Source organism: Physeter macrocephalus, chromosome 17, assembly GCF_002837175.3.
Source record: "Physeter macrocephalus isolate SW-GA chromosome 17, ASM283717v5, whole genome shotgun sequence".
Classification (NCBI taxonomy): Eukaryota; Metazoa; Chordata; class Mammalia; order Artiodactyla; family Physeteridae; genus Physeter; species Physeter macrocephalus.
The window spans coordinates 53,738,503-53,756,128 of record NC_041230.1 but is presented as its reverse complement, the minus strand read 5'-3'; the positions used below and the strand labels follow the sequence as shown (position 1 = coordinate 53,756,128).

The 17,626-nt window shown below is 51.0% G+C and overlaps 1 protein-coding gene across 12 annotated transcripts in view; it reads left to right on the top strand.

The window, feature by feature from the left end:
* FBXO31 (F-box protein 31) overlaps positions 1–17,626 on the top strand; it is a 45,151-nt gene that overhangs the window by 6,363 nt on the left and 21,162 nt on the right. For 10 of the 12 annotated variants that reach the window (XR_008615562.1, XR_008615564.1, XR_008615565.1 and 7 more), the window contains exons 2-4: positions 9,404–9,475; positions 12,696–12,782; positions 15,272–15,382. Coding sequence is in view for 7 of the 12 variants with exons in the window: in XM_055079137.1 (XP_054935112.1) it covers positions 9,404–9,475; positions 12,696–12,782; positions 15,272–15,382 (270 nt within the window). In the remaining 5 variants the exon portion in view is untranslated. The remainder of the gene's footprint in view (positions 1–9,403; positions 9,476–12,695; positions 12,783–15,271; positions 15,383–17,626) is intronic. The other 2 variants (XM_028478063.2, XM_028478064.2) reach the window with 2 other exon arrangements.

The following is a 17,626-nucleotide window of genomic DNA, read 5'->3' as shown; positions in this document are numbered from 1 at the left end:
AGGGAAGTTTTCGACTATAATCTCTTCAAATATCTTCTCAGGTCCTTTCTCTCTCTGTACTCCTTTTGGGACTGAATAATGCGAATGTTGGTGCGTTTAATGTTGTCCCAGAGGTCTCTTAGGCTGTCTTCATTTCTTTTCATTCTTTTTTCTTTGAATATTAGCAGTATTAACCTTTTGTCATCTATTTGGCAAGTGAGTTTCTTTTGACATTTTAAAATAGAGGCAAAGAGAGTTCCACCTTTTCATTTGCTTTGTTTTGCGTCTTGTACACCTGTGAGACCCAGGCTCATCATAGATGTTCCTTTGTGCTTTGTGGAGTTTCTCCATCAGTCAGCCAAACCTGTGTGGTGGTCTCCGGGTGTTGTCTCTGGGGAAACTGTAAGGTATGTAGCAAGACAGAGTAGCAGAAGACTTCTGTATGATCAGAAAACTCAAAGGTATGCCACATAGTAAAACTAACTGGAGGTACAGCTCAGGGAAAATTCTTAGAATTGCTAGTGGGAGCATAAAAATTCCTCATGAAGATGTAGAAAGACTTTGGGGGGCAGACAGAGAAGGACTCTTCAGTCCTTCTTTTCCTGCTTCTGTGCGTCTCAGTTCAGCTTTCCTGGGACAGCAGACACCGTGATGGTAGGATCGAGGTCTCTTCTTCACCAAGGTGGCTTAGCAGCTAGGAGAATTTTCACTTTGAGAAATTAAAAAAATGAAAACCAAACATGGTAAAACAGGCATATTCCTAGTCATCCCCAATAAATAACAGTTAAGTCTTCTGTTATATTTGCTTTTGAAATCTCTACCTTTTTTAAAAGAAAACCTCTCAGCCAGCATTTAAGTCCCTCCTGATCACCCCTGTCCTTCCCACTCCCAAGAAGCAACCACTATTGTGGGTTGAGTTTACTTGTATATACATATTCCTGTAACATCCCCAATGTATAACATTGTTTTGTGGTACTTTAATTTTAACAACTCTGTCGTACCATAAGCATTGTGCATCTGCCTTTTCCCCCCGTCAACTTGTGTTTTAAAATTCTGTCCGTGTTAATACATTTAAGTCTGGTTCAGTCTTCTTGAACAGTATGTAGTGGTTCATAATTTGAAGAGGCCACGTGTGTTCCTGTGCTCGTTTTTATTTTTTTCATACAGTGTACACAGTGTTACGGCAAACAAGCTCTTACGTGTCTTCAGACGCAGATAAATTTGTAAATTTCTCTAAGGACTATATCTAGAAGTGGTGTTGCCAGGGTAGTGGGCTGTGAGATCTGCAGTTTTACTAGATACTGACCAGTTATTTTTTTTGGAGTGATTCTTCACTCCAAATATAACATAGTTGTATTTTCCTCTTTGCACACCTGTCACGAGGGCGTGCACAGGCAAGTCACCAAAAGTGACAGGAATGCTCTGTGTTTATTCACAAAGTAGCGGTCTTTGTGGTCTGGGTTCTTTACGTTATCTCATTTAATCCAGGGTCCTCTAAGTTCTTTCTAGTCTGAATGATTCATTTCTAAAACTCTGTGTCAATCTGGGTGAGAAACAGCACCTCATTTTAATTTGCAGATGGGCGATAACTCGTGAAGATGCACATTTAAGAAATAAAACGATAGGCAGTTTGGATTCTCTTACGCGCATAGCCTTAATCTCTGCCCTTTTTCTCTATCGTTATTTTTTCTTATTGATTTGTGGGTTTTATTTATTTAATCTGGGTCGATTTCTGTTTAATATACGCAAAACATTTTCTCATAGTCAGTAGTCCTTTGCTTTTTAACTTCATTTACAGTGACTTTTGCAAAAGTTACTGCGTTAGTCAAAGTGACTTCTGCAGAAGTTACAGTGTTAATCAAAGTTACGCACCTTTAACTTTGGGTTTAAGTAATCGTTGTCGTCCGGAGGTTATGAAGGTCTTCAGTTTCACTAGTTCATCCTGGTAGCTTTCGTTTCCAGCTCATCTGGGTCCAGCGTCGGATGGTTGGCAGTTCCATGCGTAATTCATAGGCATCTCATAGGGTTAGTCTAATTGTGACTGGAATATGTATAAGAATAGTCGTGTGTGAGACAAGTCTGATCTTATTTCCCTGAGCCCCAAACTTCTTCCATCCTGAACTAGACCTTTGGTTATGGTGGGTGTTAAGGCCAAAGTCCTGTCCACAGAGGCAAAAACCAAAGTGCTTCCAGCGTTGGTGAGCAGGAGGTGGGTGGTCCTAGCCCAGCAGGTTTCCTGGCCCGGAAGCTCCAGGTCTGGCCCTGACACGGCCCGATGGTGCTTCCATTTGTTAGTGTCTTGGGAAGGTGAGTGAGACGTTAGTGAGTCTGCACGTTTACTGCTCAGTGTTTACACGTTTGCTTTCTGTATTTTGATAATTGGGTTTCCCAGAGGAGAGGACAGCCACAGAAAGGGGCACAGGGAGGAGGGTGCCACGCGTCTGTGTTTTATTGCTTCAGAGCATTGGGGCCGTGATGGGCTTCCAGGGCACGGGCAGGGCGAGCATGTCAGTGGCTCTTCGTATGATGAGAGGATGACTCAGGGGTGGGGGGCCTAGGGACACTACCAACTTAAAATGAGAAGGCTTTATAGTGCTTGGGGAGAATCTCACAACTTTCAGTGTCCTAGCAATAATAAGTCAACTATAATAAATCAGTTGTTTTTATAGAATTTGGTCTTTTGAGCCCCCTGCCTGTTGGAGCTCTTTGATTCACTATTTTCAGGTGGTATTTCTGTGGGCGGGTGAAAGGAAGTTGCTACTGAGAAGCCCAATCTGTGCTCCTGTTTGGGGGGCATCAAATAGGCGCTGTTTCCCCTCTTACAGGAAACCAAACCAGAGCAGCCCCAGCCTGCAGTGTGGGCGTGGGGTCAGGAGCCGAGCACTGTTTTGATGCCTCCCTCCTTTGGCTTCAGGCCTCCTGCAGTTACTGGCATGTGGGGCTATAAATAAGCAATCATTTCTCAGAGCATAGCGTAGAAGCCGAGTCCGTTCTTTGCCTTTGACCCAGAGGAGGCTTTTTTTGGTTAACACTTCACTGTTTAGTTGGTGAATTTTGAAATGCTGGCCGATCTACCTGAGGCTAAGGTGTTTAGAACATTCTGACCATGGTTCTAAATCAGAACATTCAAATAATAACAAAAGAAACATTTAAAAGCAAAGGAAATGCCAAGGAAGTGCTCCCACGTGTATTTTCCCTTCTTCACCAAACTCTTAAATATGGAGACATAGAGTGAGGTTTTGAATTGATAATATATAATTTGTCCATTTCTCCCCTTGATGGTAAGTGTTTTAATGACACCTGGAATAATATTTGTATAGTATTTTGATCAGTTGTAAGTCGAAAGTGGGCTTAAATTCCATCATAATTAGAAATACCCTTTTCCCATAATGTATGAGCTTTATGACAGAAATGGGGAGTTAAAAACCAATGTTTAATTTTGTGTTTGCGTGCAGAAGGAAACGCTTTCTATTCTGTTTGATGTGCTGATGTGAAATGTGAGAAATGCGGCTTTTGTTAAACACGGCTGAAATTGGAAGGGTCATTTTGGGAAGAGGTGAAATGGGCAAGTCGTTGGCTTTGAAGTCGGCTTTGGGCATATTTTATGATTCTTGTTAATCAGGTGCTTGTTGAGCCTTCCTGTTTTGGGGCTGAGGCGGGCGGTGTTGAGGTAGTAGAAGCGTACCTGCTTCAACCATGAGAAGAGGAAAGCAGGCCACCTCCTGGACATATAGCAGGATCTCAGAACTGTAGGGAAACATTTATCCTTTTCTTCTGCTTTGCTAATTGTCAGGACTACAGTCTCTTTATTTTTGGAAGTCGAATCTCATATGCTACTTCACAGAGAAACCCAATCCTTCCAGTTAGCAAAGTAGGAAAGGGTAAAGGAAAACGGTGCCTCTTGAGGGACATTGCTAACTCTTAAAAAAGAGAGCTGGAAAGTGGACCTGGCGGCCCCCAGAAAGCACCGAGTGAAGATTTCCCCTCGGCCATGTTTAATTGGACAGATATGGTTGCCTTGCCAGGAAGAACTGATGGGCCGTTTTCACTGTTTCGCTGTGTTTACAAAGTGATTACATAATGCATTTGGGGATCTCGGTTTGTCTTTCTGGCTGGAAAGAGTGTGCAAATACAAGGGCGTCTTTGGGACTTTGGAGGAACAGGTGTCCTGTGAGAAACCCAGGACCGGTCAGGAGGCGACCTGGGTTCTAACTCATGAGTCAGCATCCTTTGCCAGTGACACCCTCACTGTCTGCCCAGTGGTGATGGACAGGGGAGGAAACCCAGAGTAGGCAAGCGTGTATGAGGAGTGTTAGTGGGGAGTCGGGAAGTGTCTGAAATCTGAGAAGGGGTCCGGGGTGAGGTGATGGCATAGTCAGACTCTGCTTACCTCCTGGTCTCACGAGTGGGTGGTGAGACCGAGCAGGTGTGCGTGCACCAGGAAGAAGTGTCCGGGCGTGACAGGTGGGCCTCAGCTGGAGTGGGGCTCCCTTGGCCAGGGATACCTGTCGTGGAGCTGGACAGGGTCAGCATCCTCTGGCTGGCAGGGCGAGGCTTCTTGAGGCTGCTGTTGGCACCAAGACTGTTCATCTTTGCAGGGGTGGAGCTGGTTGGGAAGAAGTCGCATTGAGTATGTAGGCGCTGTCAGCTGTCCTTGGGAGCTATTGGTTAGCCTCCCGAATATTCTAGGTGTTGAATAGGAGATGCCTATGGGCTGTATCCAGGTTTTGGTTTTTACATTCTTCCCATCCTAAGATGAGCTGGCTGCAGTGTTTCTCCAGATCTGCTACATTATTTAAAAAAAAAAAAAAAAGGCATTTCATGCAGTTATAGTAATAGCTAAGGAAAGCAGCGAGCTGGGGGACACACGGGGGTCTGGAAACGGCACTCTGCTCTTGCAAGGGTGTCCTCGGAGCAGCTGTGTCAGGAAGCCTGGGGGCCAGTTGCCTGACACCTCTGAGCCTGGCGGAGCCCCCTCCCCACCAGCTCCCACCCCTGCCTCTGCCTCCTTTTTCAGCCTCAGAAGTAGAGGTTTTATTTATTTATTTATTTGGCTGCGTTGGGTCTTAGTTGCGACACGCGGGATCTTTCATTTTGGCGCGGGCTCTTCCTTGCGGCACGAGGGCTTCTCTCTAGTTGTGGCGTGTGGGTTTTCTCTCTCTAGTTGTGGTGCGCAGGCTCCAGGGCGCGTGGGCTTTCTAGTTTGCGGCCTGCGGGCTCTCTCATTGAGGTGCGCGAGCTCAGTTGTTGTGTCGCGCGGGCTTAGTTGTCCCGTGACATGTGGGATCTTAGTTCCCCCACCAGGGATCAAAGCCGAGTCCCCTGCGTTGGAAGGCGTATTCTTTACCACTGGACCACCAGGGAAGTCCCTCGGAAGTAAAGTTTTAACCATATTTTTTTAAGGGATATAATTATCCCCTAATTTAGTGCAGACAAAAATGCGCTAAATTTGCAATCAATACTGCCTTTCGGTTTTATTTGGAAAACCGTGTGAGTTTACAGCAGGTGGGAAACAAGCCCACGGCGCTCCTCCACTCTTCCTTCTCCCACTCTCTCCTGCCTGCCGGGGGCCACAGCTGGGTTCCAGCTGGGTTCCCCCATCCTTTCCTGCCACCTCTGCCTTGCCTGGTGGTGCAGTGGTCTCCTCACGGGACCCCCCACCTGCGTCTCCAGGTGTGTCTCCGCTGGCTCCACCCACAGGTTACCCGGTCCAGGCTGCTTTTCTACCTGAGACTCTTCAGTGCTTCTGCGTTTCCTGTGGCCTCCCGGCTCTGGCAGGACCAGGAGACCACCCCCTTTCCAGCCTTATCTTGTGTGCCCACCAGCTTGCTTCAGAGACTGTCTTAGTGCTGGGCCCTTCCAACGTGGCAGGGACCCTCATAAGTGGCATTTATGGGGAGCATTGGGCTAAGTTCCCTCTAATTGCAGGTGCCAAGGCTGGTGCAGTGCATAGAATTATGATGTTAACTTTGTCATCTTCCATTCCGATGCAGAGAGGCAGTACCTGTGCCAGCCGTGGCTGCACATCTCAGCCACGGCTGGCACAGGTACTGCCTCCGTTAATCTCCGTTAATCTTCTCTTCGAGAGAAGGAGCCTCAGGAAGCAGCGTGTGTTCCTTGGGCTCTCCTGTAGGGGCAAGAGAGTGGAAAAGAGGGAGAGAGGCAACTCTTCTCACCCATTCCCACCCGCAGAGACTGAATCGACTTCCTGCACATTCAGACACATGCTCTGGGGGCAGGGGTTTTCGGTAATGCCCGTCACACAGTACTGACCTCACTGGACAGGAAGTGCGCCCCTGGCAGTCAGGTCACCGGAGGGTGGAGCTTCAGTGTCGACTTGGCCCAGATTCCTGGGCTGTTTTTCCGTCTTGGCAAAACATTTGTTCAGTACCTTTCTGGAAATTTTCTGATTGGAGTATTTGAAGTGGCAACTTAATTTTTTTATTGTGGTAACATATACACAAAATACAATTTATCACTTTAACCATTTTTAAGCTACAGTTTAGGGGCATTAAGTATGTTCACATTGTTGTGCAGCCATCACCACCATCATCTCCAGAACTTTTCCATCTTATCCAGCTGACACTCAGTCCCCATTAAACACTGACTCCCCGTTTTCCCTTCCTCAGCCCCTGCACTCACCATTCTACTTTCTGTCTTTGTGAAATTTGACTATTCTATAGGGACCTCATATAAGTGGAATCATACAGTATTGTCCTTTTGTGACTGCTTATCTCACTCAGCACAACGTCCTCAAGGTTCGGCCAGGCTATAGCAGGTGTCAGACTCTCCTTCCGTTTTAAGGCTGAATAATAGTCCATGGTGTGGATGGACCCTGTTTTGCTTATCCATCATCCATCGATGGGCACTTGGGTTGCTTCCCCTTCTTGGCTGTTGTGAATAGTGCTGCTCTAAACATGGGTGTACCGACACCTCTGAGTCTCTGCTTTCATCTCTTTGGGGTATGTACCCAGAAATAGGAGACGGCTGTATCATATGGTAATTTAAATTTCCTCAAGTCCAGCTCACCCATTTTTCTCCCCCTTCCCAACTGTTTTTTACTTGCTGCCATTTTTGGAGTAGACACTTTCAAAACAGACTTTCACAAGCTACTTTATGTCATAGATTAGCAAGGAAAGTATTTGAATCGGCAGCCTGCAACCCAAATTTGGCACTTAGAAAGCAGCTGTGGGCAGCACGGTTTGCTGTGCTAACTTTAACCATCTTGGGTAGGACGGCGTTAACGCTGGTCTTGGGTAGGATGGCGTTAACACTGGTGAGTTTTTCTAGGGGGAAGGATCTGTGGTGCTGCATGTACACTGGCCTTAATGCTATTTTAAGGGCACTTTCCCTGATGACTTATGGGAAGGTTTATGGAACAGTCAGAGGATGTGGAATTGTTCTGAGCCACTGTTTAAAAAAAAGATTTTTCCATCATGTGAAAAATACTGAACATTTCTTGAAGGAGCAGTTGGGTCAGAATGACATTGTTCCGCTTCGGTGAATTTATTATCTTTCGGGAACATTAAGAAAAACCCACTAAGCATTGCTGTATTTATTAGCCCTGCATCATACTTTTGCTTTTCTTCTGATTGTCAGTGGCGTTTCTGTGGATGGTTTGTCTGCTTGTGCAGGTTCATCTCTTGTGTGATATTACCAGCACCTTTTCTTGACACGATGTGCAGAGATTCTTGACAATTTGGTCATCCTGGCTAAAAACCTTAGAATCGCTTGGAAGTCTGAACAGGTGCTGGGAGGCGGTGCGTTGTCTCTAGCAGGTCAGAGGATCGCTGGGCTCAGATGCAAAAATCACCCACTGGGTCAGCAGATGCTGTGGGGCAGCACTGCTGCTTCAGTGTGCTGCAGGCCGCCGGGGCACACTCGGATGCACCTTGGGTCGGTGCCCTGCATCTCACCGGCAGGGTGTCCACATGTATCACAAAAGCGCGCAGTTCAGAGAAGACCACGCCCCCCCCACACCCCTACCCCGGCTCCCAAACTGTCTCGTCAATGAGGCAGCAAGAGGCGCATCTCGTCTACTGCGTGCCCTGGTCGCTGCTGGAACTGGGAGAGGAGCTGTCCTTTCAACGCCACACAGGAAACAAACCGAGGCACCAGTGTTGTGCGGTGACGGTTTTGGAGTGCCTGGTTGGTGCGAGGGAAGGACACTGTTTATGGAGAGCACACGAGGTGGTGACAGCCGCTGTGGTCGTAAGGTGGGCCACCTGGACGTGGTGGACATCCCAGAGCAGACGGGGAATCATGAAAACAGCTCAACGTGGAGCAGAGCTCTTCTCAAGAGCACGGGTAGACCAGCTCCAGCTTGGTCGCCGACCAGGGCGGGAGTGGCCCTTCCAGCGGGTCCCTGGCATGGTCTGCAAGGATTTTGACAAACCGGGGCCTCACAGTTGCTGGTGACTCATGTGCCATGCAGGTGTCACCCCGTCGAAGGTCACAAACAAGCACATGTTGTTATCTAGTTCCTCACAAGTTCTTGTAACTTGCCTAACACTCCAGAGCCGAGTCCACACGCTTCCTGGCAGGAGGGTAAAGCGTGCGTTTTGTCTGGTGACGAGCAAGGCCGTGGTCTGTTCATCAGCAGTGGAAGCAGGGAAGGCAGCACCGTCGGGCAGGCCCATCTCAGGGAGGTTTGCCAGGTGCTAACCACCCCGCCCCGACTCGTTTCTCCACCGTCTGCGTCTTGAGCTTGGCTTGGACACGGTCGAAACCCTCACAGAAGCGTTGGGTTAGTGTCATCTTCCACTCCACTGAAGAGACCAGGCCTTGGGGCCGGGGTGGGGCCTGTGATGTGATGAGGCGGACAGGCTTTTGCTGGCCAGACTGCAGTCCCCCTTCTGGAAGGACGGCTGAGTCCCCAGCCTCTCCACGCCTGGGTTTCTCTCCCCGAGGTGGGGCGGAGCACTGGCCGTGGTGGTGAGCCTCGGGGATTTGCTTCAGGGCCGTCCCGGGCAGCCCCAGCTGTGTCTTCGTTTAACAGAATCAGGAGGGGCTTGGGGGGGCCTTCCTGGAACCCTGACACCAGTGATGGTCTCATTTCCATGGGAACTCGCATCGTCTCCAGACTCTGAGTTTCTGCCACACCGTGGTCATAAACCAGGATGTCTGGTTGTGGGTTTGAGCGATTAGGTTTCTAGAGCTTATCAGAATAGACATGGCAGGTTGCTATTTCATTCGGAGTGGTATTGCCTAAATATAGAATAGTGGCTTCATTGGTGAGTGAGGGCGTTGACTGAATGTGGAGAAGGCCCATGAAATCTCCACAGTGAAAGAAGGGTCGGGCTGAGAAGACAAGGCCAAGGCTGAGGCATGCCTGCTCCACCCCCACCCGCACATCTGTCTATTAATATTTCTGCTGCTTTATGACTTCTTGACTGTAATTTCCAGCAAACGTTTCTTGTTGCAGAGTACGGCGTTTGTGAAAACTTGCGGAAGCTGGAGATCACGGGCGTGTCTTGCCGAGACGTCTACGCGAAGCGTAAGTTAATCTGTCACCATCTCCTGTTAACTTGTTCCAGAAGCAGGTGCTCGGTGACGTCAGCCACGGAAAATAAAAGTCCACGGCCCTCAGCCCGCAGGTCTGCTCTCAGATACCCTTTAAATCCAGTCTTGACATGGTAGAGACAGCGCTGGTAGGAACAGCACTGAGAAGGTCGGGGGCCCTCTTCTCCGTTTCTGAGTGAATCAGGACCCTGACTTTGCAGCGCAGGTGGATGAAGGTGTCTTTCCTCTGGGAAGCGTGGCTGCCCTGGAAGCAACTCTGGTGTGCTTGGAGGTGCCCGTCTCTCTAGGTCCCAGGCCCGCAGCCTGGTTGGAGACGTGGACACCAGGAGCGACTGTGACATGCAGCCGTGACAGCTGCCAGGGCCCCTCCCCGCCACCCTGACCGCACCAGCCCCGGCCCTTCCTTGGCTTGTTTCCTGCGGGCACGTTGAGTCTCCCAGCGCCCCCATTTCTTGTCCCCGCCCCTTTGCTTTCCAGAGTCGCCAGCAACGCTCCGTGATGCCTAGAGCCCCCGGCCCCAAGCACCTCTCTGCTGGCCCTTCCTCAGGGCCCTTTGCGTGAGGCTGTGAGGGTGTCTGTTGGCACTGACGTCGCCCAGGGGCAGCGGGCACACCGTCCCGCGGGGAGCAGCCCGCCTGTCCCTGCCCGGCGGGGTGTGGCGTGTTCGTTAACCCTCGGGGCTGGGTAGTTAGGGACGGGGTAAGAAGGGTCATGACGGCCCTCTTCTCTTTGGCCTAAGGTTGACCTGTTGACCTCTCTGAAAAGGACCTTAAGTGTTCATCTTAAAACCATCTTGGTAGATTTTGGCTGACACATTCTTTTGAACTCTGCAGCAGTTCTGCACCGAACACTTAGACCAGATGGTGCTTCTTACTTAAGCACCCAGAGGCTGGGGACCGGGCTCCTGCTCGGGAAATCCTGTGATTCAGGATGGAGGGCCTTCCCGGGCCAGGCTGCTGGGTGGGAGCCAGCGTGCTGGAGGCTTCCTTCCAGGGCCAGGGGCTTGCTCGTTGGCGTCGCTTGCTGTGTTCCCTCTTTCCAGTGGGTTTGCTGCTCTCAGAGCCCCCCTGGGAGACGCCTCTCCCCCTGTGTCCCGCATCCCCCGCACAGGGAGAGCGTGGACTTCTGCCGAGCATCGGCTCTGTGGGGAGACAGCCCGGGGGGGCGCAGTCGGTCCCTGAATCTGGGCTGATTTCTTCATGCCATCAGACTTCTCTCCACCTCGATCCCGTGGCCATTTGGGATGTTGGATTGGCCAGTGTTCCTGGGTTAGAATTTGCTCACGAGTGGGGAGATCTCCTGTTGGAGGCTCTAAGTTCTTCGTGGACCTTCCCCGGCCGCCATGGGCACGTGTGGTTCTCGATGTTGGCGCTCGGCTGTGCCTTCAAGGCTGTTGCCCCCTCCCACCTTCTCTGGGAACCCTGTGTGTCCCAGCCCAACTTCTGCCACCTCCCAGTGTCCCCTTCTCCCCACTTGCCGAGGGGCTCGGCCTGCATCCTCACCCACCCTCAGACGCCATCCCGACCCACCGCCCCTCTCCACGCCCCCGTGCCCCTGTCCTTGGTCCTGAAGCCCAGGGCAGGGCTGGTCTGCGCAAGGCCTCCCGCTCTTCCTTCCCTGTGCAGGTTTGCACTTTGGTTTCTTCTCTGGCCTCTGCTTCGTGTCCCACCCACCCAAGAGAATGCGTGTCTCCAGGGGAGGTGGGTCTTGGGGCCCGAGTGGTCACGTCTCGTGAAAATGTAACTCCTTCCTGTCTTGTGGTCTCAGTGGTGAGAACAGTGCCACTTTGAATCCTGCAAAGCCCGGAGTTCCAGGGGAGGAAAGGTGGTTGTGTCCCCTTCCCTCCCCTCCCGCCCTCCATTCTGGGGGTGCCCCCAGGGCCCCGCTCCACTCTCGGCTCCAGCGTTGCTTCCCAGAGCAGAGAATCCAGGAGGCCGCCCTCGCGATGGGCGTCGTGTCCAAGTCAGGGGCACACTCCGCACAGGAGTCCCTGTGAGCGCCCAGAAACGAGAGGTTCCTGGCTTTTGGGACGGTCAGCTGTTTCCATGAGGATCTAATATGAGAAGTCCTTATCATCTCACTGCTTTTTGAGTTTGTTAGGCCATTTGATGATACCCTCTCAAGGCAACTTGAGTTCTCTCTAAGAGTTGTAAGCCCTCAGTATACTCCTGGAGGGAGGCAGGTGCTCACACCTGCTGGGTGTTGGGGGCTGAAGCTCCCAGAGGAGAACACGTGTGAGAAAGAAGGCCCCCATAGAGCTCATCTCAGCTGTGGGCAGAGGGGTTGCTGGGGCCTTGGGGGCCTCTGTCTTTTGGAGGGGACGTCTGGACACAGGTGGATGGGCAGGTGAGCAGGAGAGAGGGGGAGGTCCAGGTGGGCCAGGGAGAGGGCACGAGGGCCTCGGCGAGGTCACAGGCAAAGGAGGACATCTGGAGACTTCTTTGACTGCTGGCTCTCCACCCCTTGAACAGGGTTGCCAAATCCAGAGACTGGTTCATATCATCTGTTATCAGCACCCCAGAGCGTTTGATCTGCCCCGGCCAAAGCGAGCTTCAGTTTTCATTTTCACAGTGCAGGAACTGTGTTTTTGTGAATTTGCTTTGAAGGCCTTATCCAGGAGAAAATCACTTAGCTTCTGGAATAGGTGGTAAAGACAGTCGCTCCTAGTTCCTGCTTAGATGGTAGAGTCAGCTACCTCAGTCCAGGGATGAAGGGGTCTGATTGAGTTAGGAGGCTGGCAGACACTGTCCTTTGTCAAAAACAAAACACACACATGCAGCAGGTGAAGGACAATGCCAGGTGTGCAGCGGGCAAGCTGGGGATGCTAGTTGGGGCACAGGGTTCCCCACACAGTCACCCCAAGTATCTGTGAGCTGCGACCTCTGCTCTCCCACCTCGGTGAGCCCCGCCGATTGTGGTGGGTGATGGGGAGAGAGCCCGGAGGTGGTCCCGAGCAGGCCTGCCATCATGAGCTCCTGGGGTGGATCACTGACTGACAGGAACACCTGTCACCACGGTTCCTTCTGGCCAGGCCTGCCTCCTTGGCAACCGCTTGCCTCCCAAGGTTCTGGGGGTCGAGGATGTAGGGAAGCGTGTGATGTCGGTGAGGGACAGGTGTTGAGTCCTGTGAAAATGGTTTCTACAGTCGAGGAGGCAGAACCATCTTCAGCCCTTTCCCTGCTGTGTCTGTTCAGGTATAAACCCTCGTGTGAAGTCGGGCCGTTTCATGAAAATTCTTCCCGATTTCGAGCACATGGAATACAGAGATGTTTACACCTGCCGTACGTATCTCCTGCTGGCTTCCGCTTTTGTGGGCAAGCAAGACCGAGAAGCTGCATGGATAGGGCCTCTCACTCACAGCACGAGACAGCTTTGGTCCCGAGAGCGAGCTGACCTCCTTGGCTTTTGCTGGTTTTCACTGCTGCAGTGTCCTCCGTGGCTTGGCACAACCACGGTCACTCTTGAGTGGCGACTCCAGGGCGGCTGCACAGACGGGCCGGGTGTCCGCAGCAGCTTTGGGTTTTTGGGTTGTACCAAGCAAGATCACCACGTTGCTGTGCATTTTAACATTTATCGCTTCTTGAGACAGAGTAGAAGCCTCAAAACCTTTCTATTCCAAAATGGAACGTAAGCATTCACATCTAGGCTTTATTAGTCAATCATGTTTTCACAGCATTTGTCAATTCAAAGAGTTTACATACACACACACAACAAAAGTGTGTAGAGACAGTTGATTATTTAGGTCCTGACTCCTCCTTCGATTGGCATTACTTGAGCTCTGGAAACTTGCTAAGCCACATGCCATGGGTGATGAATGCTGTCCCTGCCTTTTCTTGGGTTGGGCCGAGATGCACTGAAAGCTGTTTTTTCTTTTCTTTAAGTTATTAATTTTGTTTACTTATTTTTGGCTGCGTTGGGTCTTCGTTGCTGTGCGCGGGCTTTCTCTAGGCGCAGCGAGCGGGGGCTGCTCTTCATTGCGGTGCGCGGGCTTCTCATTGCGGTGGCTTCTCTTGTTGTGGAGCACGGGCTCTAGGTGCGCGGCTTCAGTAGTTGTGGCACGTGGGCTCAGTAGTTGCGGCCTGCGGGCTCTAGGGTGCACAGGCTTCAGTTGTTGTGGCTCGTGGGCTTAGTTGCTCTGCGGCATGTGAGATCTTCCCGGACCAGGGATCAAACCTGTGTCCCCTGCGTTGGCAGGTGGATTCTTAACCACTGCGCCGCCAGGGAAGTCCTGAAAGCTGTTTTTACGTTTCAAGAAGCACAGGGACACCCCTTCTGCTCTTTGCTCCCCGCCCTCCGAGTGCTCCTCATGTCAGTGTTGCCACCGTGGAGCAGACCCACTTCTGAGTCTTAGAGGTGCACGGTTTCGGGACTTCCCTGGTGGTCCAGCGGTTTAAGACTTCGCCTTCCAATGCAGGGGGCTTGGGTTCAATCCCTGGTCAGGGAGCTAAGATCCCGCATGCCTAGCGGCCAAAAAAACCGAAACATAAAGCGGAAGCAATATTGTTACACAGTCAATAAAGACTTTAAAACTGGTCCACATCAAAAAAGATCTTTAAAAAAAAAAAAAAGAAGTGCCTAGTTTCTAACAAAACCTACTCAGAGTAGAGGGAATAGAGTCGTTTGTGGATTTTCTCCTAACCCCCATCAGACTCCAGCCACCTAGCTGCCATGTGCTGGCTGGCCCCGTTTTACTCAGGGGGTTATCCTGGGGTCCGGACGGGGCTGCCCGGGTGTGGGCAGCATGTTTTGGGGTGGTGTCTGGGCTAACAAACCCACCTGGTGTGTCACCTAGGCCCCGGGGGGAGGCGTGTGGGAGCGATCACCACAAGTCTGGGGCTGGGCCGGCTGGCTATGAGGACGCGAGTTCTGTTCTTTTCCCTGCCATCTCGGCAGTAGGCTGTCTAGAACATTTTGTCACGGACTGCGCTGCTCTCCCTGCTTAGCAGTCAGTGAGCCCCGGTGCCTTCTCCAGCCCCACGGGAGAGATGGTGACGGAGCGGGTATTGATAAGAACAGCGGATCAATGGCACTGGCTGTGCTGACGGGAACTGGGTGCCGCGGGATTTTTGATACAAGCAGACAAGCACTTAGAGGTCCATTATGTCACACCGCTGTCACAGGCTTCTTCTGGAACAACAGCGCATCTGGAACTTAATAGCATAGGGCTAGTGTGGAATTCTGACCCACCTCTGGGGGTGGCCGGGACCTAGGAAGCACCTAGAGTTGTTTTGGGGGGGGTTCTTTTTGTCCCCAAGCGGTGGCCAGAAGCTTCCTGCAGCTGATGAGGACAAGTCCTGAGTCCAGACTTTCTACCATGCTTCTAGGAGACCACGTCCAGAGTGTCTGGACTAGAGCCACATACCGTGATGCCCTCCAGTTGCTTGTAGCTGTATTGCAGACTTGTTTTAATTGGGGACTACTGTCCCATTGAGGTGTGAGTGTAGTTTTAAAAGTACAGTAGAAAACTTGAAAGATCTAGAGAACATAATGAAAATAACCAGTTGTCAGCATTGGTTGCCTTTCTCTGTGGACTGGTCTGTACATCAGTGAAAAACTTACATGCATGAAAAAAAAAACCAGTTTCAACTGAATTTGAAACCTCTGTATGCCCAGGTGTTCTGTGTTCCAGTGTCCTAGTGTGTCCTAACCGAGGGCAGCTCGGAATCCATCCTCTGACACTCACCAAAGCTCCAGAGACGTGTGCTGTGGCAACTGGCTTGTAAGGAACGAGGCCCTGGGGCTGTTCCTCATCCACGTGTGCTCTTCCTAGAGCCGTGGGGCCTCGTGTCCCCTGGTCCCCTGAAGTCCTCTGCGCCACGTTCCCCTGGACCCGAGAGCGGATGTCTCCCCACAGCCTTGTGGCCCAGATCAGCTGCTCTTGGTGTGTGTATGTAGCTTCCTGATAGTCTTGATAATCCATGTCTGTAAGGTGCCGGGAGTGTCCTAGGGGATATATTGCCTTTACGACGGGTCTAACACGTGTCTGTGTGTGCTAATCGATGGTGACTGTCCGAGTGCACTTTGAACTTAAAAATAACGTCGTGTACCTGTAGGGCTCTGGGTTTTGAGGTTCACACCCAGCATCTTGGCAGTGCTTCAGATTGCTCGAGTAGGTACTAGGAATTTGGTGGAACACCCCCCACCCCTCCACTGGTGAGGAGACGGACACACCACTTTTAATCCTCAGGTGCAGATAACACAGGGTAGAGTCTTTGGAGGGGAAGGCCCCTCCAAAGTCCAATCTGCCAAGTGGAGCCAAGAACACATTGCAGGATGGTTACTGAGGAAGGAGGGAGACCATCGGTAAGAATAAAACAGAAGGGTGCTCCTGGAAAGGGCAGTGGGGCACCAATGGTATGTACGTCTGAGAGAGGAGAGACCCTCTGCTGATTATGTGTCTATGGAATGTTTCTCCTGATTTTGTTCTGTGTATTGATTTTGTATCCTGCAATGTTACTGAATTCATATATCAGCTCTAATAGCTTTTTGGTGGTGTCCTTAGGATTTTCTATATATAGTATCATGTCATCTGCAAATAGTGACTGTCTTACTTCTTCTTTTTCAATTTGAATACCTTTTATTTCTTTTTCTTGCCTAATTGCTCTGGCTAGGACTTCCAATCCTACATTGAATGAAAGTGGGGAGAGTGGGCAGCCTTGTCTTTCAAAAGATTTCAGCTTTTCATTTTGAGTGTGATACTGGCTGTGGGTTTGTCATACATGGCCTTTACTGTGTTGAGGTACATTCTCTCCATACCCATTTGTCATAAATGGATGTTGAATTTTGTCAAAAGCCTTGTCTGCATGTATTGAGATGATCATGTGATTTTTTTTAGCCTTCATCTTGTAAATGTGGTGTAGTACATTGATTGATTTGCGGATGTTGCACCACCCTGGCATCCCTGGGATAAATCCCACTTGATCATGGTTTATGATCCATTTTGGTTTGCTGATATTTTGTTGAGGATTTTTGCATCTATGTTCACAGGACTCTTGGCCTGTGATTTTTTTTTTATCGTGCTCTCTGTGTCTGGTTTTAGTATCAGGGTAATGCCGGCCTCATAGAATGAGTTTGGAAGTGTTCCCTCCTCTGATTTTATTCTAATTACCAAAAGCTTCTAGCAAGTGGCAGGAGATACCATTAGTTGCGTGTATGATTTTCCTTTGGGCAAGAAACCTCAGTTCTGCAGCGACAGATGTGGTGATTCAAGAAAGATGTTCTGGCCTTGCTGGGTGGTGGGCCGCTGTCCCGAGCGTGGGTGGGCAATGGCAGCTGCCGGGAGGACAGCAGCGAAGCGACCGCTCGGTATCAGAGCATATGCTGTGCAAGGAGAGCTGGATCTTTTGGGTTGGGTGTTGTCCAGTGTATCACAGTTTCCCAGTTGGCTTGTTAAGTGACCCTTCCTGTTGGCAGATGAGAACCCTGACTAGGACTCTTTTCCTGTTAGCTCCTGAGCTGAGCCGTCCCTTAGCCATCTTGGACTATTGTTCCTATTTTGGGGAGTAGGAGGGTTGCGTCAGAGCCAGGGGTGCTTTTCTGATCACAGCCTTGCTGACCTCGGGGATCGGTGGTTGGAAGAGTCTGAGCTGGTGCTCATCCTGGAAGGCCGAAGTCCTGCTTCGTGGGGCTGAGAGCAGGAGTGTTGTCGTTATTCTGACTGAGTTTAGGTGTGATTCTCTGGTGTTTGGGCCGCCTTGCCCACGAATGCCTGGCTTCTGTGGTCTCCTAAGAGCTGGGCCCTTTGAGCACGCCTGTCTCGGACAGGAAAGCACCGAAGGGTCTGACCCAGTCCACTTTGCTGTCGTAGGTCCCAAGCCCGCCGTCTGCACCTGAGCCGGTGTCATTGGGACTTAATCCCGTTTACTCTCCTGCATGGTCAGCGGTTGTTTGGAAACAGCGTCGGGAGGGCTTGTTGAGCTGGGATCTGCTTCCAGGCCAGGAGCCCTGGGGTGTGGTCAGCGCCTGGGCCAGGAGGTGCCGTGGGTTCTGTCTTAAGCCCGCAGGCCCCTTGTGTGCCCTGGGCAGGGCCCGGGTGCGGGTCAGAGGAGAGCACAGGGGCCGGTGCCTGAGCTCATCGTGCTCCTTACCTCCTGTGGTGGTGACACCTTAGAGCTGCCCTCCCCAG